Here is a 26,113-nt window from a genome sequence, read left to right as displayed (position 1 = left end):
AGGACCTTCATTTAGGAGATAAAGAAGGAGGCTCTGAGAGAAAAATAGGCTGTCCAATTCATGCAAATGTTAAAAAGCACAGCCAGGATTGAATTCCACATGTTCCCCATTGTGGCCAGTAGAAAGATGATCATACCTTTTAAATCATGGTGACAAAATAAGAGTTTCTGTGGCTAAATATTGGGAATAACCACTTGTGGACTATTGCAGTGGTTTTAAATGAGTGTCTCAAGAGATAGTAATCCTGGAATGGAGTAATGAGGTTATATTAATTTATTTGTACAATTTCAAAAAATTTAATGAACATTAGATACTTAAGTGACATAAAGGTTCTTGGGCCATTATTAAATATATATAACATACAGCCAAATTATGTCCATACTCTGAGAAAAATAATTTTTTAGAAGTCTTTTGGTATTGATAAGACTTGGTTTCCTGGAATAGTTGTGGTAAATTCCACCTATTTTCTGGTTAGAATCTTAGTGGAGGTTGGAGAGCAAAATAATTAAGTTGATTATGTGGGGGAGGGGTTTGAGAATGATAAGATTTTATCAGAGACTTCTGTCTTAATTTTTAATTTTCTCTGTGTTCTTATCTTCCTCCTTTACAGATGTTGAGGATACTGTGTCCAAATTTATCACATCTGAAATCTCCTTCAATGTATATATGTTCCATGGTGGAACCAACTTTGGTTTCATGAATGGGGCCACATATTTTGGGAAACACAGAGGTGTTGTCACTAGTTATGGCAAGTGCTCACTGGTATGGTCACCTCTTGGCATAGTGGTACTGGAGCTCTACAGAGGAGGTTCCAAAAGCATGCCCTGAGCATCAATGAATTCTTGACCTATAATTTATGCTGAGGATTCAGGATTTTCCTGTCTAATTTCCTTTCTTTTGTGATGTTCATAATGCCCCCAACAGGCTGTAATTGAATAGATGCGGTGCCTCAGACCTAGAGCCCTGCTTCACTCATCATATATACTGATCCCTTGACTTGAACCTTCTAAGACACACAGAATACAAATAGTGACTGCTGTGTGGGCACTGATAGACACACCAAGGCAATCCAGATTGAGGGAAGAAGGGAGTGTCCATTAGAAAGTAAAACAGAAAGATGAGTCCAGTGTCTTGGTAGCCTCAGATCCTCAGGAAGTGTTGTGTGGAATGCTTCCAAAGTGGCATTACTTGCACCCTCCCACCCCGCCCCAGCCTGGGATGGACTGGTCCAGGGGGTGGGGAACATGTATCTTCTGTCTCCCTCTGGTAGTCCTGACCTGTCTCATGACAGAAGTGCTGAAACAGGGTCTATTATGGAGGGTTTCCTGCCAATGAAAATATCCTGGTGTCTTGCAGACTATGATGCTGTGCTGACAGAGGCTGGGGATTACACAGAAAAATATTTCAAGCTTCGAAAACTCTTTGGATCTGTTGTAGGTACTCAGCAACATTTTTAACTTGAGGGAGGTTCTCCTGATGAAGTGGAAGGGTAAGGCAAGGGAAGGTTCCCTCATGGGCAGAAACTTGGAGACTTAAGACCTATGGCAAACTTAAGTTCAAATCCCAGTTTTCCCACTTAAAAGATAAGTGGCTTTGCATGAGTATTTTAAGCCCATAAACCTGTTTCCTCATTGAAACATAAAGACAATGATATTTGACTCCTATAGTGACTGTGAAAATTAAGTTACTATTTGTAGAGCTCTTAATATGATGACATAGTACCCTCACATAAAATAGCAAAAGCTATCTTACTTCATTTTACTTGTTTAAATAAAGTCAATCATCTACTATGTTCTAGAAAGTAAGTGAGCACTGGCATTGCCAGAAGGCACAAGGTACAGTTCTTGTTCCCTGAGAGCCTTTAGTCTATATGACCAACATTACCCTGTAGAGGTGTGTGTCTATCAGCTATCTGTGCATACAAAATAGTTCCAACTGTTATTTACAGTTTCTCATCACTCTTGGAGAAGTATCACATATGCTAGGATAGGACCCATTTCTCTTGTTGGCTCTGGGGTACAAGAGTTCTTGGGTAGGGCTGAGGAAGTTTGGAGAAGGCAGTAGTTATTTCAGGCACTTCTTGCCCCATGGCTCATTTTCATTTCAGCAGTGCATCTGCCCCCTTTACCCAAGCTCTCTCCCAAGGCTGAGTATCCCGCTGTGAAACCGTCCCTTTATTTGCCACTGTGGGATGTTCTACAGTACTTAAATAAGGTGAGTACTGCCTGGCACTGGAATGGAGGGGTGACCATTGGGGGCATGGGGACAAGGCCTTAGGCCACAGAGTAGAGAATCCTTTAAGAACTTTTTATTGGGAAGGGTGAAAATAAATCCTTTGGATGCCCATATTTAGAATTATGGGGTAAGAACCACAAACTTTCTGGGTAGACTGTGAAGAGGCTTCAACCTGAAGAATGAATGAGGGTGGGGGAGAGGCAAGATATTGGAGGATCCTCTTTGCCAGCTCAGATGAACCCATCTGATAGATGCTCTTGTGTGGGACTACATGATCCCTATGGGAAAGACTAAGAGCCAGGAACCCATGACACCGAGTTTGACTCTACAATCAAATAGGCCAAATCACTGAACTTTTATGGGTTCATACTCTCCCTTTAAAATTATATTACTTGGACTATTTTGAAGAAAAGGTTAAAATTATTTGAAAAATTTTAACTCTTGAATTCATATTAGTTTCACCTCTGCTATCACTATTTTAGATAAAAAGTCATGATCGGCACATTGTAGATGCTAACTAAATGTTTGCTTTAGTGCATAATTCTTTACTTAACTTAGTTTATGTTGAAATACAACTTATTCACCCGATTAATTGCATGATTGCAGTAATTTTTCCCTCTACCATGCTCCCACCATCCCTTGAGTTTTTCAGACAGTGAAGACGTGGAGATGATGCAAAAGAGCATTATCACATTGCATTGGTTTTAGTATTTCTCATCCAAATATCTGTTGGGGACAATTAAGAGGTACAACAAAAAATGACAAGAACCTGTGGAAGAAGGATCCCAACTTCTCATCATCCTGGTTCCTGTTTCTGCAATGTTTCTCTCACAGCCTGTTATATCTCATACACCAGTCAACATGGAGAGCCTCCCTATAAACAATGGGAATGGCCAGTCCTATGGATTAGTGCTTTATGAGACTTTTATCTGCTGTGGAGGTTCTCTCCATGCTAATGTTCAAGATACAGCACAGGTAGGGGTCAGCAGGCTGTCTATGGAGGTAAGCAGAACATTTAGCCTGACTTATTGGGAAGGATTGTCAATGGTCACTTTACTGTTAGATAATATTTTCAAGCACCTACTATCTGTGAGGCATTGGGAATATAAAGTCAAACCAAAGAAACTTGCTTTCTGCTTTATCACAAATTAAGTGTATGAAAGCCTCCTGGTCAGCTTCTATCCATCTGTGATCACCAAGGCCAGCCCCTTACTTCATAATGATCTGTTCCCTAAACCAGAGCCTCTCTTTTCCTTTCTTCAGGTACACCTACCAGTCTGATGCTGACTCTTCTTTTGCAGGTGTTTTTGAATGAGAAAAATATAGGACTTCTGGGTGATGGTATTAAGAAGTTGAACATTCCTAAAATCAGGGTATGTGATTCAAGAGTCTGGGTGCTTCCTTAGACCTCTGACTCAAATGTAGTCATAGCCTGGTCCTGAGATAGACTACCTCCTTCTTATGCCACTGCCCTTTGGTATTGTTCCTCATTTGGGTTTCCAGCAGCAAGTATTTAGGGCTATAAGCATAAATGCATCTCCTAGGTCCAAGTTTAGCAGAGCTGCAGCATACACGCTTCAGTGTGAATGGAACTTCCCCATTAGGCCCCGAGTCAATCATCTGCCCCTGGTTAGGTCTCTGATCAAAGGCACACAGTTGAGTCAAGGCAAATTCTTTCCCAAGGCAAGTCAGCAGGGAAAACGGAAGATTGAGTTTGGAACAGGAACACAAAGAGTCCTCATGAGAGAGGAGGATTGTTGGGCTCTAGAGCAGAGCCCATTTTCTCCCATTTACTTGTACTTCCATCTGGGACTCAGAGAATAGAATGGGTTCTAGAGTAAAAACTCTACGTAGCCATGTAGTCTCTGTGAACTGGTCTATCCCAAGCAGGAATGTCAACAACTACTTCTCCTCCTCCTTCTCCTCTTCCTCTTTCTCCTCCTCCTTTTCCCTCCGCCTCCTCACCCTCTCCTTTCTCTCTCCCTGTCCCTCTGCTTCTTCTTAGGAATGTCAACTTCTAAGAATCCTGGTGGAGAATCAAGGACGAGTCAATTTTTCATGGAAAATTCAAGATCAGCGGAAAGGTGGGAAACAGGCTGTAATCTCTCTTTATGGTTAATTGGATCCTATACTGAAGCAGTATTGCACTTGGGAGGAAAAAATGAAACCCTTGAGCAGTGGGATACCTAGGTCCCAGAACCAAAGACTCAAATTCCTTCCCTCTCCCTGGTCCTGCCTTCTCCTGGTAGGAAAACACAGCAGTTAGGTTGGGTCTTGGCCTATTGTGGAGCAAGGCCCAGTCTCCCATTGGGAATTTCAGAGAAAGTTCTGATACTAAGTGGGACGTTTTCTTGGTAATATGGAAACATACAAGAAACTTTCAGTTATAGCAGGCCAGACAAGTGTTTGCCCTCCTGTCTGAGCCATTGTCACAGGCATATACAGTCTGCATTTCTTTTCCAGACACTGAAGAATGTCTAGTTCCTGTCCACATTCTTTCCTACCCCCACTTGCAGGATTAACTGGATCTGTCACTATTGATAACATTCCCTTGAACGGTTTTATTATCTACTCTCTGGAGATGACCATGAGCTTCTTTGAAAGGTATGTTCCTACTTATGCCCAAAAAACACTTGGAGGGATCAGGGGGCTTACAGATGTCAAACTCTTCACTTTGCAGATGACGAGCCAAGATTCAGAAAAGTGAAATGATTTACCCCTGATTATAGAGTGCTTTAAGGTCAGGACTAGAACCCCAGAACTAGTCTCCTGACTCCTGATTTAATGCTTCTAATATATCTCCCTGATATCAGAATTATGGGCTCTGAGTGGGGAAACGTTGGCACTAGAAAGAGGAGGGGGTCTTTTTCAACGCTCTGCTCTTTCTATAGGCTCCGCTCTGCCACCTGGAAGCCTGTCCAAAAAAACTATTCAGGCCCTGCCTTCTACCTTGGTACCTTGAAGGCTGGTTCTTCACCCAAGGACACTTTTCTGAGACTACTTGTAAGTGAGCTGACCTAATCTCTTCTGGTGTCCCAACCACCTATTCTTTTCAAAAGAGTTTTGAAGCAAAGCTATAGTGTTCCTGGAAGGAATACCTCCCTATTCTATTTGTTTTTCTCTTTCTCATTTGGAACAAGACTTCCGACATTTCTCAATCTTCCTAATTTATCATTATTAAAAAAATAATAAATCAGAACACAATGGAATATTCGAAATAATAGGAAGCTATAGAATGAAAATGATGACATTTCTCCTTCTAATCTATTCCCTGTTCCAATTCCTTTCTACTTCTCAGGACTAAACATTACCCATGTCACTGGACCAAAATGGGCCACTCCTTGGTGAGTTATGGATAGAGACTATACCAAGTGGAGTTGCCTACAAGGAGATCATGAAAAATAATTTCCAAAGCCTGTCCCCTTAAAGATGGGAAAGCAGACTCCTTTTAGTAGGGCTTGGAATGGATATTCGGAAGGGGTTTTAGCATTATCATGAGGTTGAGGTCACTTCTAGCAATTTTTGGTTCCTCTGCACAGGTGTGGCCCTCAAATATTTCTTTTTCTATTCCAGCAGTACCTTAGTTTCTTTCTAAAGGTAAGATTGACAGCTAGGTAGAAGCTTCTAGGAGTTTAGTTCCTAAAAGGTAATATTTACAGACAGAAACTTCTATAAGAAATTTCTTGAGTTCAGGGGATTAGGCTGGTGATATCAACAGTTTGTGCGATTTCATATATAACTTTGCCAAAACATATACACAATTATTCCATTAATAGGAAGGGGATCATTCCCTAAATTATATTCTGCAACTTTGGGGGTGCAGTAATTTTTACCTAGTATAGCTATTTTTACCTAGTATAGCTATTTTTACCTAGTATATATATATATATATATATATATATATATATATATATATACACACACACACACATATACATACACATAATGACATAAATGCATGAAATATTATGCACAAAATAAATGAACAGTTCAATAAATTATCACAAAGTGAACACCACGTAATTTATTTGAAATAAAAAAATAAAATATTGTCAGCACCCCTCCCAATCACTGCCTCTCCTCTCTAACTATTATCTTGACTTCTAACACTCCAATTCAGTGCTTCTTCTTTAGACTTCATGTAAGTTGAACTGCCTTTCCCCCCCTCCCCCGCCGCGTGGCTTTTTTTGTTGCTGAGATTCAGCCATTAAATGATGTTGTGGGGCTTTATTCATTTTCATAGTTGTATAGGATTCCATTTTATAAAATATCATACTTTATTAATCTTCAACCATCATTCTACTGTTGATAGACATTTATATTATTTCTAGTGTTTGACTACTATATATATATTTTTTCTTTTTAATATGAAATTTATTGTCAAATTGGTTCCCATAGAACACCCAGTGCTCCTGGGTGAGTGCTCCTGGGAGAGAACCAACAGGTTCTCTCCTCAATGCCCATCACCCATTTTCCCCTCCCACCACCCCCCATCAACCCTCAGTTTGTTCTCAGTTTTTAAGGGTCTCTTATGGTTTGACTCCTTCCCTCTCTGTCCTTTTTTTTATTCCCCCTTCTACTCCCCCATGGTCTTCTGTTAAGTTTCTCAGGATCCACATAAGAGTGAAAACATCAGGTAACTGTCTTTCTCTGTATGACTTATTTCACTTAGCATAACACTCTCCAGTCCCATCCACATTGCTACAAAAGGCCATATTTCATTCTTTCTCACGGCCACGTAGTATTCCATTGTGTATATAAACCACAACTTCTTTATCCATTCATCAGTTGATGGACATTTAGGCTCTTTCCATAATTTGGCTATTGTTGAAAATGCTGCTATAAACATTGGGGTATAAGTGCCCCTATGCATCAGCACTCCTGTATTCCTTGGGTAAATTCCTAGCAGTGCTATTGCTGGGGCAGAGTAGATCTGTTTTTAATTTTTTGAGGAACCTCCACATTGTTTTCCAGAGTGGCTGCACCAGTTTGCATTCCCACCAACAGTGCAAGAGGGTTCCTGTTTCTCCACATCCTCTCCAGCATCTATAGTCTCCTGATTTGTTCATTTTGGCCACCCTGACTGGCATGACGTGGTATCTGAGTGTGGTTTTGATTTGTATTTCCCTGATGAGGAGCGATGTTGAGCATCTTTTCATGTGCCTGTTGGCCATCTGGATGTCTTCTTTAGAGAAGTGTCTATTCATGTTTTCTGCCCATTTCTTCACTGGATTCTTTGTTTTTCAGGAGTGGAGTTTGGTCAGTTTCTTTATAGATTTTGGATACTAGCCCTTTGTCCGATATGTCATTTGCAAATATCTTTTTCCATTCCGTTGGTTGCCTTTTAGTTTTTTTGATTGTTTCCTTTGCAGTGCAGAAGCTTTTTATCTTCATGAGGTTCCAATAGTTCGTTTTTTCTTTTAATTTTTTGCCTTTGGAGATGTGTCAAGTAAGAAATTTCTGCGGCTGAGGTCAGAGAGGTTTTTTCCTGCTTTCTCCTCTAGGGTTTGATGGTTTCCTGTCTCACATTCAGGTCCTTCATCCATTTTGAGTTTACATTTGTGAATGTGTAAGAAAGTGGTCTAGTTTCATTCTTCTGCATGTTGCTGTCCAGTTCTCCCAGCACCATTTTTTAAAGAGACTGTCTTTTTTCCATTGCATATTCTTTCTTGCTTTGTCAAAGATGAGTTGGGCATACGTTTGTGGGTCTAGTTCTGGGGTTTCTATTCTATTCCATTGGTCTATGTGTCTGTTTTTGTGCCAATACCATGCTGTCTTGATGATTACAACTTTGTAGTAGAGGCTAATGTCTGGGATTGTGATGCCTCCTGCTTTGGTCTTCTTCTTCAAAATTACTTTGGCTATTCGGGGTCTTTTGTGGTTCCATACGAATTTTAGGATTGCTTGTTCTAGTTTCGAGAAGAATGCTGGTGCAATTTTGATTGGGATTGCATTGAATGTGTAGATAGCTTTGGGTAGTATTGACATTTTGACAATATTTATTCTTCCAATATATGAGCACGGAATGTTTTTCCATTTCTTTATATCTTCTTCAATTTCCTTCATGAGCTTTCTATAGTTTTCAGCATACAGAGCTTTTACATCTATGGTTAAGTTTCTTCCTAGGTATTTTATGCCTCTTGGTGCAATTGTGAATGGGATCAGTTTCTTTATTTGTCTTTCTTTTGCTTCATTATTAGCGTATGCAACTGATTTGTACATTGATTTTGTATCCTGCAACTTTGCTAAATTCATGTATCAGTTCTAGCAGACTTCTGGTGGAGTCTATTGGATTTTCCATGTATAATATCATATCATCTGCAAAAAGTGAAAGCTTAACTTCATCTTTGCCAATTTTGATGCCTTTGATTTCCTTTTGTTGTCTGATTGCTGATGCTAGCACTTCCAACACTATGTTAAACAACATTGGTGAGAGTGGACATCCCTGTCGTGTTCCTGATCTCAGGGAAAAAGCTGTCAGTTTTTCCCCATTGAGAATGATGTTAGCTGTGGGCTTTTCATAAATGGCTTTTATGATGTTTAAGTATGTTCCTTCTATCCTGACTTTCTCGAGGGTTTTTATTAAGAAAGGTTGCTGAATTTTGTCAAAGGTCTTTTCTGCATCGATTGACAGGATCATATGGTTCTTATCTTTTCTTTTATTAATGTGACGTATCACATTGATTGATTTGCGAATGTTGAACCAGCCCTGCATCCCAGGAATGAATCCCACTTGATCATGGTGAATAATTCTTTTTATATGCTGTTGAATTCGATTTGCTAGTATCTTATTGAGAATTTTTGCATCCATATTCATCAGGGATATTGGCCTGTAGTTCTCTTTTTTTTGCTGGGTCTCTCTCTCTCTGGTTTAGGAATCAAAGTAATACTGGCTTCATAGAAGGAGTCTGTAAGTTTTCCTTCCCTTTCTATTTCTTGGAATAGCTTGAGAAGGATAGGTATTATCTCTGCTTTAATCGTCTGGTAGGACTCCCCTGGGAAGCCATCTGGTCCTGGACTCTTATTTGTTGGGAGATTTTTGATGACTGATTCAATTTCTTCGCTGGTTATGGGTCTGTTCAAGCTTTCTATTTCCTCCTGATTGAGTTTTGGAAGCTTGTGGGTTTTTAGGAACTTGTCCATTTCTTCCAGGTTGTCCAGTTTGTTGGCATATAATTTTTCATAGTATTCCCTGATAATTGCTTGTATCTCTGAGGGATTGGTTGTAATAATTCCATTTTCATTCATGATTTTATCTATTTGGGTCATCTCTCTTTTCTTTTTGAGAAGCCTGGCTAGAGGTTTGTCAATTTTGTTTATTTTTTCAAAAAACCAACTCTTGGTTTCGTTGATCTGCTCTACAGTTTTTTTAGATTCTTTATTGTTTATTTCTGCTCTGATCTTTATTATTTCTCTTCTTCTGCTGGGTTTAGGCTGCCTTTGCTGTTCTGCTTCTATTTCCTTTAGGTGTGCTGTTAGATTTTGTATTTGGGATTTTTCTTGTTTCTTGAGATAGGCCTGGATTGCAACGTATTTTCCTCTCAGGACTGCCTTCGCTGCGTCCCAAAGCATTTGGATTGTTGTATTTTAATTTTCATTTGTTTCCATATATTTTTTAATTTCTTCTCTAATTGCCTGGTTGACCCATTCATTCTTTAGTAGGGTGATCTTTAACCTCCATGCTTTTGGAGGTTTTCCAGACTTTTTCCTGTGGTTGATTTCAAGCTTCATAGCATTGTGGTCTGAAAGTATGCATGGTATGATTTCAATTCTTGTATATGTATGAAGGGCTGTTTTGTGACCCAATAGGTGATCTATCTTGGAGAATGTTCCATGTGCACTCGAGAGGAAAGTATATTGTGTTGCTTTGGGATGCAGAGTTCTAAATATATCTGTCAAGTCCATCTGATCCAATGTATCATTCAGGGCCCTTGTTTCTTTATTGACCGTGTGTCTAGATGATCTATCCATTTCTGTAAGTGGAGTGTTAAAGTCCCCTGCAATTACCACATTCTTATCAATAAGGTTGCTTATGTTTATGAGTAATTGTTTTATATATTTGGGGGCTTCGGTATTCGGTGCATAGACATTTATAATTGTTAGCTCTTTCTCATGGATAGACCCTGTGATTATTATATAATGCCCTTCTTCATCTCTTGTTATAGCTTTTAATTTAATGTCTAGTTTGTCTGATATAAGTATGGCTACTCCAGCTTTCTTTTGACTTCCAGTGGCATGATAAATAGTTCTCCATCCCCTCCCTCTCAATCTGAAGGTGTCCTCAGGTCTAAAATGAGTCTCTTGTAGACAGCAAATAGATGGGTCTTGTTTTTTTATCCATTCTGATACCCTATGTCTTTTGGTTGGCGCATTTAATCCATTTACATTCAGTGTTATTATAGAAAGATATGGGTTTAGAGTCATTGTGATGTCCATAGGTTTCATGCTTGTAGCTATGTCTCTGGTACTTTGCCTCACAGGATCCCCCTTAGGATCTCTTGTAGGGCTGGTTTAGTGGTGATGAATTCCTTCAGTTTTTGTTTGGGAAGACCTTTATCTCTCCTTCTATTCTAAATGACAGATTTACTGGATAAAGGATTCTCGGCTGCATATTTTTCTGTTCATCACATTAAAGATCTCCTGCCATTCCTTTCTGGCCCGCCAAGTTTCAGTAGAGAGATCGGTCACGAGTCTTTTGGTTCTCCTGTTATATGTTAGAGCACGTTTATCTCTAGCTGCTTTCAGAATTTTCTCTTTATCCTTGTATTTTGCCAGTTTCACTATGATATGGCGTGCATAAGATCGATTCAATTTACAGTTACATCTGAAGGGAGTTCTCTGTGCCTCTTGGATTTCAATGCCTTTTTCCTTCCCCAGATCCGGGAAGTTCTCAGCTATTATTTCTTCAAGTACACCTTCAGCACCTTTCCCTCTCTCTTCCTCCTCTGGAATACCAATTATGCGTAGATTATTTCTCTTTAGTGCGTCACTTAGTTCTCTAATTTTCCTCTCATACTCCTGGATTTTTTTTCTCTCTTTTTCTCAGCTTCTTCTTTTTCCATAATTTTTTCTTCTAGTTCACGTATTCTCTCCTCTGCTTCTTCAATCCGAGCCATAGTTGTCTCCATTTTATTTTGCAGTTCATTGATAACATTTTTTAGCTCCTCCTGGCTGTTCCTTAGCCCCTTGATCTCTGTAGCAAGAGATTCTCTGCTGTCCTTTATACTGTTTTCAAGCCCAGCGATTAATTTTATGACTATTTTTCTAAATTCACTTTCTGTTATATTGTTTAAATCATTTTTGATCAGTTCATTAGCTGTTGTTATTTCCTGGACGTTTTTCTGAGGGGAATTCTTCCGTTTTGTCATTTTGGATAGTCCCTGGAGTGGTGCAGGACTGTGGGGCACTTCCCCTGTGCTGTCTTGAATAACTTGTGATGGTGGGCGGGGCCGCAGTCAGACCTGATGTCTGCCCCCAGCCCACCACTGGGGCCACAGTCAGACGCTCCTAGGGGCGTGATTCACTGTGGGGTGGTATGGCCCATCTGGGCTACTTGCACACTGCCAGGCTTGTGATGCTGGGGATCTGGCATATTAGCTGGGGTGGATTGGCATGGTGCACAGGGGTGGGAGGGGCAGGCTCAGCTCGCTTTTCCTTTGGAGATCCGCTTCGGTAGGGTTCCTGTGGCACCGGGAGGGAGTCAGACCCGCCAGAGGGATGGGTCTGCAGAAGCACAGCGTTGGGTGTCTGTGCGGTGCAAGCAAGTTCCCTGGCAGGAACTGGTTCCCTTTGGGATTTTGGCTGGGGGATGGGCAAGGGAGATGGCGCTGGTGAGCGCCTTTGTTCCCTGCCAAGCTGAGCTCTGTCGTCCGGGGCTCAACAACTCTCTCTCCTGTTGTCCTCCAGCCCTCCAGTTCTCTGAGCAGAGCTGTTAGCTTATAACCTTCGAGATGTCAAGTCCTACTTGCTGTGGGAACACACTCCGTCTGGCACCTGTGCTTTTGCAAGCCACACTCGGGGGCTCTACTTGGCCGGCGGGCCGCCCCTCTGCCCCGGCTCCCTCCTGCCAGTCTGTGGAGCACGCACCACCTCCCCGCCCTTCCTATCCTCTTCCGTGGGCCTCTCGTCTGTGCCTGGCTCCGGAGATTACATTCTGCTAGTCTTCTGGTGGTTTTCTGGGTTATTTAGGCAGGTGTAGGTGGAATCTAAGTGATAAGCAGGACGTGCAGTGAGCCCAGCATCCTCCTACGCTGCCATCTTCCCAGGATCCCCCATACCTGCTTTCAGAATTTTCTCTTTATCCTTGTATTTTGCCAGTTTCACTATGATATGTCATGCAGAAGATGGATTCAAGTTACGTCTGAAGGATGTTCTCTGTGCCTCTTGGATTTCAATGCCTGTTTCCTTCCCCAGATAGGGAAGTTCTCAGCTATGATTTTTTCGAGTACACCTTCAGCCCCTTTCTGTCTCTCTTCTTCTGGAATTCATATGATATGGATATTGTTCCATTTGATTGCATCACTTATTTCTCTAGTTCTCCCCTCATACTCTGAATTTTTTTCTCTCTTTTTCTCAGCTTCCTCTTTTCCATAATTTTATCTTCTAATTCACCTATTCTCTCCTCTGCCTCTTCAATCCGTGCTATGGCCGCCTCTATTTTATTTTGCATCTCATTTATAGCATTTTTTAGCTCCTCATGACTATTTCTTAGTCCCTTGATCTCTGTAGTAATAGACTCTCTTCTGTCCTCTGTGCTTTTTTCAAACCCAGCGATTAATTTTATGACTATTATTCTAAATTTTTGTTCTGTTATATTGCCTAAATCGTTTTTTATCAATTCATTAGCTGTCGCTACTTCCTGGAGTTTCTTTTTAGGAGAATTCTTCCATTTCACTATTTGGGGTAGTCCCTGCTGTGGCTCCGAACTGCTGGGCACTTCCCCTGTGCTGTCCAGAGTAACTTGTGTTGGTGGGTGGGGCACAGTCAGATCTGATGTCTGCCCCCAGCCCACCGCTGGGTCCACAGTCAGACTGGTGTGTACCTTATCTTCCCCTCTCCCAGGGGCAAGGACTCACTGTGGAGTGGTGTGGCTCCTGTCTGAGCCACTTGCCCACTGCCAGGCTTGTGGTGCTGGTTCTATGGGATCTGGCGTATTAGCCAGGGTGGGTCCGCAAGGTGCACAGGGGTGGGAGGGGCAGGCACAGCTGGCTTTGCTGTTGGTGGTCCCCTGCATGAGGAGCCCTGCAGCATTGGGAGAGAGGCAGGCTGGTCGGAGGGATGGATCCACAGAAGCACAGTGTTGGGCATTTTTGCAGTGCAAGCAAGTTCAGTGATAGGAACTGGTTCCCTTTGGAATTTAGGCTGGGGGATGGGAGAGGGATATTGCACTTGCCAGCGCCTTTGTTCACCTGCCAAACTGAGCTCTGTCTTCCAGGACTCAACAACTTTCCCTCCTGGTGTCCTCTCGCCCTCCCCACTCTCTGAGAGCAGAGCTATTGACTTTTAACATTCCAGATGTTAAGTCCTGCTGGCTGTCAGACCCACAGAATCCAGCCCCTCCACCTTTGTGAGCCAGACTTTGGGGCTCTGCCTTGCTGGGCGGGCTGCCCCTCCACTGCCCTGGTTCTCTACTGCCAGTCTGTGTAGCATACACTGCCTCTCTGCCCTTCCTTACCCTCTTCTGTGGGCCTCTTGGCTCAGGGGAGTCTGTTCTGCTAGTGTTCTGGTGATTTTCTGGGTTATTTAGGCAGATGTGGGTGGAATCTAAGTGATCAGCTGGACGAGGTGAGCCCAGCGTCTTCCTATGCCTCCATCTTCTATCTCTGACTACTATAAATATTAAGACTACTTTTGTGTTTATATTCGTGACTGAAATATCTTAGTCATATTTTGGTACCAAGTTTTAGGACCCCCAGAAATGATTTGGGAAGGAAAGTTTGTGTAAGCCTGGTATTATTTCTTACATGTTTGGTAGATTTCCTTAGTTGAACCATGTAGGGCTAACATTTTTTTGTGTGTGTGTGGGAAGGTTTGTAAGTGTGAATTAAAATCCTTCAAGATTAAAGTACTATTCAGATTTTGTTTCTTTAAAAGTTGGCTTTCATAAAATTTGTTTTTCTGGGAATTTTTCCATTTCATCTGAATTTTCAATGTATTATGTTTGATTGCTCCTTTTTATGTTTCACTGGAATATTACCAATTTATTAATCTTTCAAAGAATCAATGGTTGGCTGTGACTTTTACTGTATTATATAGTTCTTTTCTGTTTCATTTCTGCCATTGCCATTATTATTATTATTATTATTATTATTATTTTGTTCTTTTGTGAAATCCTGTACTATCTTTGCAAATTTCTTATAGATCTGAAACTAATTTTTTAATTTTTTTAATTTTTTAATTTTTGTTAATGTTTATTTATTTTTGAGAGAGAGAGAGACAGAGCATGAGTGGCGGAAGAGCAGAGAGGAAGACACAGAATCTGAAGCAGGCTCCAGGCTCTGAGCTGTCAGCACAGAGCCTAATGTGGGGCTCAAACTCACGAACCATGAGGTCATGACCTGAGCCAAAGTCAGACATTTAATCGATGGAGCCACCCAGGCAACCAATCTGAAACTTTTTTAAAATAAAAATATATTGGGACATCTAGGTGGCTCAGTCAGTTAAGCATCTGACTTCGGCTAATGTCATGATCTTGCAGTTCATGGGTTCAAGCCCCATGTCAGGATGTCTGCTGTCAACACAGAGCCCACTTTGGATCCTCTGTCGCCCTCTCACTCTGCCTCTCCCCCACTCACATGATAAAAATAAATAAACCTTAAAATAAAATAAGATAAAATAAAATAAAATAAAATAAAATATTAAGCATTTAAAATATTTTTCTAACATATATTACTTTAATGGTCCAAATTCTAAATACTAATAATTTCCCATCACCTAGTTCTATTGTTTTGCTTTTTAAAGATTTTTATTCAAGTATAATTAACATCCAGTGTTATGTTAGTTTTAGATGTTCAATATAATGATTCACCAATTAGATACATTTCTCAGTACTCATGAAGATGAGAGTACTCTCAGTCCCCATCACCTATTTCACCCATTCCTCCACTCACCTTCCTTCTGGCAACCACTAGTTTGTTCTCTGTGTGTAAGAGTCTGTTTTCTCACTTGTATCTATTTTTCTTTGTTAATTTGTTTTGTTATTTAAATTTCACATATGAACGACATCATACGGTATCTTTCTGTATGACTTATTTCACTTAGCATTAATACCTTCTAGGTATTGCATCCATGTTGATGCAAATTGTAAGATCTCATTCTTTTTTATGGCTGAGTAATATTCCATTCACTCAACTTCCTTATCCATTCACCTATCCATGGGTACTTGTGTTGCTATCATATCTTGGCTATTATAAATAATGCTGTAATAAACATAGAGATGCATATATTTTTTTTTAATTAATGTTTTGTTTTCTTTGGGTAAATACCTAGTAGTGCAATTACTGGATCATATATTAATTCTATTTTAAATCTTTTTTAAAAAAGTTTATTTATTTTGAGAGAGGCAGACAGTGCAAGTGGGAGAGGGGCAGAGAGAGAGAGGGAAGAGAGAGAATCTTAAGCAGGTTCCATACTGCCAGCACTGAACCAGACAGGGGACTTATAACCACAAAGTGTGAGATCATGACCTGAGCCAATATCGAGAGCTGTATGCTTAACCCACTGAGCCACCCAGGTGCCCCTCCATTTTAAATTTTTGGAGGAAACTCCATACTGATTTCCAGAGTAGCTATACCAATTTACATTCCCGCCAACAGTGCATGAGGGTTTTGTTTTATCCACATCCTTGGCAACACTTGCTATTTATTGTTTATTTGTTTTTTTAATTTTTTGATAATAGCCATTCTGAAAGTGTAAAGTGTTTTGTTTGTTCTACTTTTTATCTTAGTAGTTATCTTCTTTCTTTTTATTCTTTTTTAACATATGAATTGAAATTATATTTTCATTTAAATTTGAATTTGGCTGTATCCCATAAGTTTAAAACATTTATTGACGTGAAATTCACATTAACATAAAATTAACCATTTTAAAAGTTATTTTAAGTTTATTTATTTTCAGAGATAGATAAATGAGTGCATGTGTGTAAGCAGGGGAGGGGCAAGGAGAGAGGGTTAGAGAGAATCCCAAGCGGGCTCCACACTGTCAGTGCAGAGCCTGATGCAGAGATTGAACTCACAAGCCATGAGATCATGACCTGAGCCAAAATCAAGAGTCAGACAACCAACTGAGCCAACCAGGTGCCCCTAAAGTTAACCATTTTAAAGTGAACAATTCAGAGGCATTTAGTACATTTACAATGAATGGAACCATTCCTCATCTAGTTCCAAAACACTTTTATAACCCTAAAAGGAAACCCTGTACCCATTAAGCAGTTACTTCCCCATCTTCCCCTCCCCTCAGCCCCTGAAAAACAATAATCTCCTTGTGTCAATGGATTTGTCTATTCTGGATATATATGCTTTAAGTTTTTATATGTTTTATTTTCAACACCAATGAATTCAAATATGTTTTAATTTCCCTCATGATTTTTGCTTTGGCCTCTGGGTTACTTAGAAGTGTACATGTTTCATAATTTCCAAATATTTGGCTACTTTATACTATTTTTTGTTATCAATTGTTTTTTTTTTTTTTTTTGCATTGTGGTCTGAGAACTTTAAAATACAACACTTGTTTAGTCCACCATGGGGTAAAATTTATAAAGATTATTATGTATACTTGAAAGAACAGGTATATTCTGCATGTATTTTAGATCAATTTTCTACATGTGTCAATTAGTTCAACTTTATTAATCACCTTATTTTAAATATTGTGTCTTTATTGATTCCTGTGTACTTTACCTATTAGCTATTGAAACATTGTGTGAATGTTTTAGACTATGGTTGTGAATTTTATTTCTCCTGTTATTTCATCAATTTTGCTTATATATTCTGAATCTATACTTTTACTTTCTTAATATATCATTATCATTCAGAGTAGATTAAGATTTTTATCATCAGGAGGTGTTTCACTTTACCTCTAGTAGTGCTCCTTACCTTAAACGTCAACATTTTCTGACATAGCAACTTCATTTTGCTTATGGTTTATCTATTCTATCTTTTTATGTTCTTTCTTTTATTTTGTTTGATGTCTTTATAGATTGTTTTCCTATAAATATCATATAACTGCTTTATTTAACATGCAGTCCAGAAATTTTAATTTTTTTAACTGGAGCATTTCGGAGGCCCTAATTTTATATGTTGGACCATTTTGCCATATACCTTTTGTCTCTTCCTGTCTTGTGTGCTTCTCATTCTTCTTTCCTCTCAGCTTAATTTTGAAAACTTTCTCTCCTATTATTCAGTTTAGTAATTCTATATTTAGCTATATTCTCTATTTATTGTATCTAATCTGCTATTCAAAACATTTGTTAAATCCTTAATTTTAATTATTATAATTTTTAGTTCTAGAATTTTCATTATATAATTTTAGATGTTTTTTATAGCTTCCTTTTTTTTTTTTTTTTACAAAACTCTAGGTCGTTTCTTTGAACTCTATGAAAATACTAATTTAATAAGCATAATTATTTTAAAGCCTGTGACTTGTAAATCCATTATCTGCATCACCTGTGCATCTATTCTCATTGTCTTTTGTTCCTCTTTTGTATTGTATTGTGTTATATTTATAGTATTTTATTTTATTTTATTTTGTTGTCTTCCCCACATCATCTGCTTGATTATTTTTTGTTGAGTTCCAGAAATTATATATGAAAAATGCTAAAAATAATTCAAAGCCTAAAATGATGTTAGAGGGTTTACATCCACCTCTGTATTGATTAGTTACACTAGTAATCACCTTACTACAATTATGAGGACTGAAATGATTTGAATCAAGGCTTCCATCCAATGGCTGGACTATTTCTTGTTTATTCTTCTCCTTAGGTGTAGCCCCTCAGGATCACAACCCAGAGTGTAAATTATTTAGTAAGATTCCATGGTATCTAGCTTTTGTTCCCCTAAACTTATGAAAGGTTCTGCTCAGCTTCTCAGCCACCTCTTTCTAAATAAGCAGATGCCTCTAGTGGAAAAATTGTCTCAATATCTTCTTGTCTCTCAGTTTTCTTTTCCTAGATGTTAGTTCTGTCATTCATCATTGTATTGCAAGCCGATTTAAAAAAAAATGTGTAGCTTTTATAACTGTTCTTAGCATTAGTATTCATCTTTACGACCTAGTAGTTACCTCTGGAAACAGAACAACAGCTTAAAAAAAAAAAAACTGCAGCAAAATATATCATGGGGCATTAAAGGGTTGGTTCGTGTTTTTCTCTGTCATCCCTAAACTAGTTACAGCTTGGTAGAACATATCCCAGTCTAAACTCACTTCCACTTTCAGTGCCACAAAACATTGAGTCTTGCTCTCGCTCCCAAAAGTGCCTTAGGTTTTCCCTTGCCTGTGTGAATCTGTTCCTATGTCTCAAGATTCCATCCTTTTCAGAACTGGAATTATGGGTTTGTGTTCATCAATGGACGTAACCTTGGGCGATATTCAATTATTGGACCTCAGGAAACACTTTACCTCCCTGGTACCTGGCTTCATCCAAGAGACAATGAGGTGAGTCCTCCCATCCCTTTTATATTTTATAAACATTAAAATCTGCCTTCATGCCCAGAATGCAATTCAGGGTTTTTTTCCATTCTGTACTGAATAGGCTTACCCTTTCTTACTGTCAACGTTTCTTTTCTTCATAGATCATCCTGTTTGAGAAAAGGAAGAGTGGTTCATACATCCAAACTATAGATGAACCCAAGCTGTAATACTGTGTTATGACACATTTCTTAGATTGTTGGAACTCATCTACAAGCAGTTTTTTTGTAGGAAGATTTATGTTGAGAAAATCAGTGTTGCCTACAATAGCAGAAATGTAAAAAGAACCTAAAAACTCAACAGGGAAATTGTTATAAGTATACTATATCCATGTCATGCCTATTTTAGGGTTTAACAAGTCTTCAACATCTTCAATGACTGATTTACCCAGTTAGATGCCTAATCCTTAGCATATTCTTATTCTCTAATCAGGTGTGCTTTTAGGCATATATGAATAAAATAGCACCAAATTTTATTTATGTTTGTTCCTACTCAGGTGGGAGGGAAAAAAAAAGAGTCTCTGGCCTAAGAGAGAATAAGGATTACTGCTCTATGTCAGAGAAAGTACTGTATATGCTGATGGGCAAATTCCTGATGTGTGTGTGTGTGTGTTGTGTGTGTGTGTGCGTGTGTGCATGTAGGTGGGAGGAATACAAGGCACCAGGAACAATGTCTTCAGGCATTTCCCTACACCCTGTGTGTCTCCATGGTGATATGGTAGATCACACCCAACCAGAGAAGGTATAGCAATTTGGTTGCTGGGTACTGATGGGTATGACAGCAAAGCCTGGAATTGAGTACTCTGTGTCTTTTTATTCCTCAGCTATATGTATATAGTCAAACCTCTTACTGATAGTGAACAAATATTAGTCCAGTGAATTTCCTCAAATGATGCCATGGGAAACTAATCACATTTTTTATAATCAACTTATAGCACTTAACCTAAATTCAAACCATTGCACTATAATAATATCTGATCACTTAGTTAGATATGGTGCCTAAGGTCTCTAAGAAATTTAGCAAGTAATCTGGTGTCAAAAGGAAGAAAGGAACCTGCCTACTTGGGATGAGGACAGAGGAGCCAGATGATTTTCTTTCTCAATAATCTGACTGGCTGGCTCACTGAAGGAGAATTCTATCATGCACCCACACAATTTCTACATAAAAATTTATTCTCTGGGCTGTCAACTCAAACTCATAAAATCTATGGATATACTATAGACCAAGAGAGAAAAACAGAAATAATAATCATGAAGATCATAGTATGTGTTATATTTCAGATGAGGTATATACATTATTTCTAATCTTAGCAACCATGTAGCTTTTCCACTTTGTAGATGGAGAAACCAAGGTTCAAAGAAGTGTTTGAATACATGTCTCTCTATTTACATCTGTTCTTCTGTTATTATACCTCAGCTTCATACCTACATCAGTCTTTTCCAAATATTAATGCAACAATACTATCCAGAAGATGTAATCTTTTCAGTGTGCTTACAGAAAAGTGCTCACAGCTTAGAACACTTTACCCAGCAAAACTGTCCAAGAAAAACAAAACAGAATTTAAACCTTTTAGACAAGTGCCAAAAGGTTTTATCATCAAAAGATCCATTTGGGCACCAGAATGGCTCAGTGGGTTAATCATCCTACTTCGGCTTAGGTCATGATCTCACGGTTTGTGAGTTTGAGCCCTGCATCAGGCTCTGTGCTGACAGCTCATAGCCTGGAGCCTGTTCCAGATTCTCTGTGTGTGTGTCTCTCTCTGCCCCTCCCCTGCTCACACTCTGTCTCTCCCTCACTCAAGAATAAATAAACATATAAAAAAAAAGAAAAAGCTATGTTATAAAGGGAATTCTGAGGCAGATTTTCTCAATTGGGGTTCCATAAGATAACACCTTACAGAAAATGTTTTCAATGACTAGTTTCTTATCGTTTCTTATTTCTTATCGATGCATGTTAGGAAAGTTAATTCTATACAGACCACAGGTGCCTTAGGGCATTACAGCTTAAGTCTCTCTGGGAACCTCAGCTAAGAAAAGATATTCTAAGGCCTGTTCTGTCAGCAGAAAGAAAATAACCCCAGTGGGAATGTTTGAGGTTCAAGAAAAAATGTGAAGTAAGGAAGGATGTTGACAAATATTCAAATACATGTAAACAAACATTAATTGAATAAAAAATATACTAATGTCTAATTTGAGGGCAAAATCTAAATAAATTATAAGACCAGGAGAAAATATCTAAGGTGAGATGCTGTGACTGCAAAAAGAGAGAGAGAGAGAGAGAGAGAGAGAGAGAACGAGCGCTAAAGTTTCTGTAATGCTCAGATCTTAACTTTAGACTTTATTATCTAGGGGCTGCCTGGCTGGCTTAGTCAGTAAAGCATGTGACTCTTGGTCTCAGAGTCATGAGTTTAAGCCCCATATTGGACATGGACCCTACTTAAAAAAAAAGTCTAAAGGGTATAAATAGAATGAGGGGAAAAAACAACTAAAAATGTAACCAATAAAAGGTAAAAAGGAGTGAATAAAGTTAAAAATGAGTATGAGGGACACCTGCGTGGCTCAGTGGGTTAAGCATCCAACTTCAGCTCAGGTCATGATCCCATGGTTTGTAAGCTCCACACAGGGCTCTCTGCTGTCAGTGCAGAGCCCACTTAGGATTCTCTGTCTCCCTCTCTCTCTCTGCCCCTCCCCTGCTTGTCCTCTGTCTCTCTCTCTCCCCTCTCCCAAAGATAAACAAAAATTAACAAAATAGGTACAAATAGAAAGTACATATTAAGATAGTAGAAATAAATACAAATATATTAGCAACCATAGCAAATTTTGTAAATGTACTAAATCTTCCAACTAAAAGGTAAAAGTTGTAAGACACGATAAAAATGAAATAAATAGATTTATAAGAGATACACCTTTAACCTGGTACACAAAATGATAGAAAGTTAAGATAAAAATATACCATGCATGAATTAGCAGAGAGAAAAATTAAATGATCCCATTTACAATGACATTGAAAAGAATAAAATACCAAGAATATATTTAACCATGGAAACAAAAAACCTGAACTTTGAAAACTGTAAGATATTGATGAAAGAAATTGAAGACAACACAAATAAATGGAAAAATATACTATGCTCATGAATTGGAAGAATTAATATTAACTGTCCTTACTACCCAAAGCAATCTACAAATTCAATGCAGTCCCTATCAAAATACTGATAGCACTTTTCACAAAACTAGAACCAAGAATCCCAAAATTTTTATGAAACCACAAAGACCCCCAACTAGCCAAAGCAATCTTGAGAAAGAAGAACAAAGATGGAGATATCACAATCCAAGATTTCAAACTATATTACAAAGCTATAGTAATCTGAATGGAACTGGCATAAAAATAAACACACAGACCAATAGAATAAAATAGAGAGCCCAGAGATAAACTCAAGCTTGTATGGCCAAGTAATTTACAACAAAGGTAACAAAAATATGCAATGGGGAAAAGACAGTCTCTCTATAAATGATGTTGGAAAAGTTTGACAGCTTCTTGCAAAAGAATGCAACTGGACCATTGTCTTACACTACATATAAAAGTAAACGCAAAATGGATTAAAGATGTAAATGTAAGACCTGAAATCATAAAACTAAAAGAAAACATAGGTTGTAAACTTTTGGAATCGGCCTTAGCAATATTTTCTAGATATGTCTCCCCAGGTGAGGGAAACAAAAGCAAACATAAACAACCAGGACTTTACCAAACTAAACAATTTTGCACAACAAAGGAAACGACAAAAAAAAAAAAAAAGGGCAACCTACTAAATGGGAGAAAATATTTGCAAATGATATAGCTGATAAGGAGTTAATTTCAAAATATATAAAGAACTCACACAACTTAACACCAAGAAACCAAATGATCTGATTTAAAAATGGGCAGAGGACCATAAATAAGTGTTTTGCCAAAGAAAGATACAGATGGCCAACAGACACATGAAAAGATGCTCAATGTCACTAATCACAAGGGAAATGCAAATCAAAACCATGATGAGATATCACTTTACAACAGTCAGAATGGCTAGCATCAAAAACAAACAAGAAGTACCAAGGGTCAGTGAGGATGTGGAGAAAAGGGAACCTTCGTGCATTTTTGGTGGGAGGGTAAATTTCTTGCAGCTACTATGAAAACAGTATGGAGGTTCCTCAAAAAAAAAATTAAAATAGAAATACCATATGATCCAGTAATTCCACTACTTGGTATTTACCTGAAGAAAACAAAAACAGTAATTTGAAAAAATATGTGCACCTTTGTGTTTATTGCAACACTATTTACAATAGCCAGGATATGGAAGCAACACATGTCCATGGATAGATGAATGTATAAAGAAGAAGTGGTGTAAATATACAATGGAGTATTATGCAGCCATAAAAGGTTGAAATCTTGCCAGTCACAATGTCATAGATAGACCTAGAGGGTATTATGCTAAGTGAAATAAGACAAAGAAAGACAAATGCCATATGATTTCATGTACATGTGGAATCTAAAAAACAAAATAAGTGCACAAACAGAAACAGACTCATAAATACAGAGAACAAATTGGTAGTTGCTAGAGGAGAGGGGGCTGAAGGTATAGGGTAAAATAGGTAAAAGGGATTAAGAGGCACAAACTTCTAGTCACAAAATAAATAAAACATAGGGATGAAAAGCACAGCATAGGGAATATAGTCAATGGTATTGTAATAACTTATGATGGATGGTTAACTATATTTATTGTGGTGAGCATTTCGTAATGTATATAATTGCTGAATTACTGTGTTGTCCACCTGAAACTAATACAAAATATGTCAACTATACTTCAACTAGGAATAAAAATGTATACATACCATGAAAATTCTTATAAAAAAAAACAACTAGAGTAACCATATTAATATCAGGCAAGCAGACTGAATGGCAATAGGTGTTACTAGGTATAGAGGATTACTAATAGTAATAAAAGATTAAATTCACGAGAAAGATATGTTTCTAGAGTTGTATGTTCCTAAAAATTTAGCCTCAGAATATATAAAGCAAATATTTTTAGTTCTATACATAAAAAAAGACAAATAGAAGTGCTTTACACTTGAGAAAATTTTTGAAATTGAGATATGGTTCATATACTAGAATATCTACCCTTTTAAAATTTACAGCTCAGTAGTTTTTAGTGTAGTATGTAGTAAGTTCATAGTGTAGTGTGTTGTGAAACCATCATCTAAATCCAGAATATTTCATCATTCTGAACATGTACCCATTGTTACTCCCCTGCGCTCATCCCCAGCTCCTAGCAACACTAATCTACTTTCTATCTCTATGTGCTCACCTATTCTGAACATTTCACGTACATGGAATCATATAATATGTGGCCCTCTGTGACTGGCTTCTTTCATTTGGCATAAGGCTTATAAAAATCATTCATGTCATAGCATGTGTCAGTACTTCATTCCTTAGGGATTAATTAAATTTTTGTTATATGGATACCACATTTGTTTATCCATTCATCAGTGGGTGAATATTTGAGTTATTTCCACTTATTTGGCTATTGTAATACTGCTATGAACATGCACACACAAATTTGTGTGTGAACATATCTTTTCAGTTCTCTTGGGTATACCCTTAGGGGTGGAATTGCTGGAACACATGGTAACTCTATGTTTAATTTTTTAAGGGAACACCAAACTGTTTTCCTAAGTGGCTACACCACTTTACATTCCCACCAACAATGTATGAGGGTTCTAATTTGTCCACATCCTCACTAACACTTGTTTTAATCTCTTTTTTTTCTCTTATTACTATAGCCATACTAGTAGGTGCAAAATGGGATCTCATTAAGGCTTTGATTTTCAGCTCCTTAAAAATGTATCCTCTTAAATGCTGAATGTAACAATGTAGCAAAGGAGTAATGCAATTGTACTTTAGGAAAACAAAAAGAATCTGAAATTTCTTGGGCATCTCATCTTTCGTTCCCACAGGACACCAGTATTCTTCAGCAAGTGTCATGGTAGGGTAACTCTGTCATAAGGTAATCAACATGTTACTTCTTCAGCAGGTTCATGCAATAAAAAAATCATTCACTGTTTGTATGCCCTCCTATGTTGCTATTATTGTCTATAAAGTATGGTAATAAGGCTTTCTTTTGCTAAAGCTTAAAAAATATTTAAAAAACATGTATTAGCTGCTATTCAAGCTTTCTGAACATCTTGCATAAAGAGACAAGAGTTTCAAAATATCTTGTATGTCATGGAATTTGTTTCTGGTTGAAAAATGCTCACTTTAGAACATCTGAGAGAGGAATTAAGATGGTGGAGCAGCATGGAGACTCTGAGCTTGCCTTGTCCCTGAAATGCAGCTAGATCAGCACCAAATCATTTTGAACATGTAGGAAATTGATCTGAGGATTAACACAACAATCTGCATAACCTGAACCACAGAGCTCGACAGGTACATGGTGTGGAGAGATGAACTGGGGGAGATAAAAAACATGCAGGATAGGCAGCTGTTTTTGCAGAGAGACAAGAGAGAAAGAGAAAGGAGGAGAGTGCACCACATAGGGATCATTCAAGAAAAGCACTCCCCCGAAAGTAGCTAGAGAAAAAGAGAGGAAGTGAAAACACTGGCAGGGGGCTGAACAACAAATCTGTTCCCCAAAACCACTGACAGGAAGAAAAGAGGGGGCTTCAATACAACCAAGATCCTATAAACAGTAGAGTGCAGAGTCTGAAGTTTCTGAGCTCAGTGCCTAGTGGTGCTCTGGTAAGGAAGCAGCATGAATCCCCAGAAACAGACAGGTCTGAGGGGTACATGTGTCACATGGGGAGAAGTTCCCCTGCTTGGAGTGCATTTGGTAGAGGCAATATGGCCTCCCCACAGGCAAAAAGTCCCAGGGGACCTCAGAGAGCAGCCATGTTTGCTGGTATCCCAATACCAGCAAAGATGCCAGAGTGTGGTGAAAGCTGGAACCAGCTGTGTTTTGTGAACACAGCAGTTTCTCTGAAACTGCTGCTGTGGGATCACACAAACATTTTCTGTGGCAAGTTGGCACCTGGCCATTGCTCAGCAGGACCCTCCCCCAGAGAGCTAGTGTGGGTCCAAGCTGCAAGAGTCTCTGAAGCATGGGGTTTTAAAACACAGCCCCATCTGAGATAAAACTCTGGAGGGAGGTGCCACCTGGCAGTCAGCTTGGACA

At 38.7% G+C, this 26,113-nt stretch overlaps 1 protein-coding gene across 1 annotated transcript in view; it reads left to right on the top strand.

The window, feature by feature from the left end:
- The window catches only part of LOC109250319 (beta-galactosidase-1-like protein 3), a 58,277-nt gene extending 38,890 nt beyond the window's left edge, over positions 1 to 19,387 (top strand). Inside the window, exons 11-20 of the mRNA XM_019421328.2 lie at positions 611 to 748; positions 1,357 to 1,437; positions 2,108 to 2,214; positions 3,070 to 3,210; positions 3,537 to 3,608; positions 4,241 to 4,319; positions 4,752 to 4,839; positions 5,127 to 5,238; positions 18,763 to 18,879; positions 19,017 to 19,387. Coding sequence (XP_019276873.1) covers positions 611 to 748; positions 1,357 to 1,437; positions 2,108 to 2,214; positions 3,070 to 3,210; positions 3,537 to 3,608; positions 4,241 to 4,319; positions 4,752 to 4,839; positions 5,127 to 5,238; positions 18,763 to 18,879; positions 19,017 to 19,082 — 1,001 coding nt within the window. The 3' untranslated portion in view covers positions 19,083 to 19,387. The remainder of the gene's footprint in view (positions 1 to 610; positions 749 to 1,356; positions 1,438 to 2,107; positions 2,215 to 3,069; positions 3,211 to 3,536; positions 3,609 to 4,240; positions 4,320 to 4,751; positions 4,840 to 5,126; positions 5,239 to 18,762; positions 18,880 to 19,016) is intronic.
- The last annotated feature ends 6,726 nt before the right edge of the window (positions 19,388 to 26,113 follow it).

The sequence above is a fragment of the Panthera pardus genome, unplaced genomic scaffold (assembly GCF_024362965.1).
Source record: "Panthera pardus isolate Hobbes unplaced genomic scaffold, ASM2436296v1 HiC_scaffold_12, whole genome shotgun sequence".
Classification (NCBI taxonomy): domain Eukaryota; kingdom Metazoa; phylum Chordata; class Mammalia; order Carnivora; family Felidae; genus Panthera; species Panthera pardus.
This window is presented reverse-complemented; position numbering and strand designations above follow the sequence as displayed.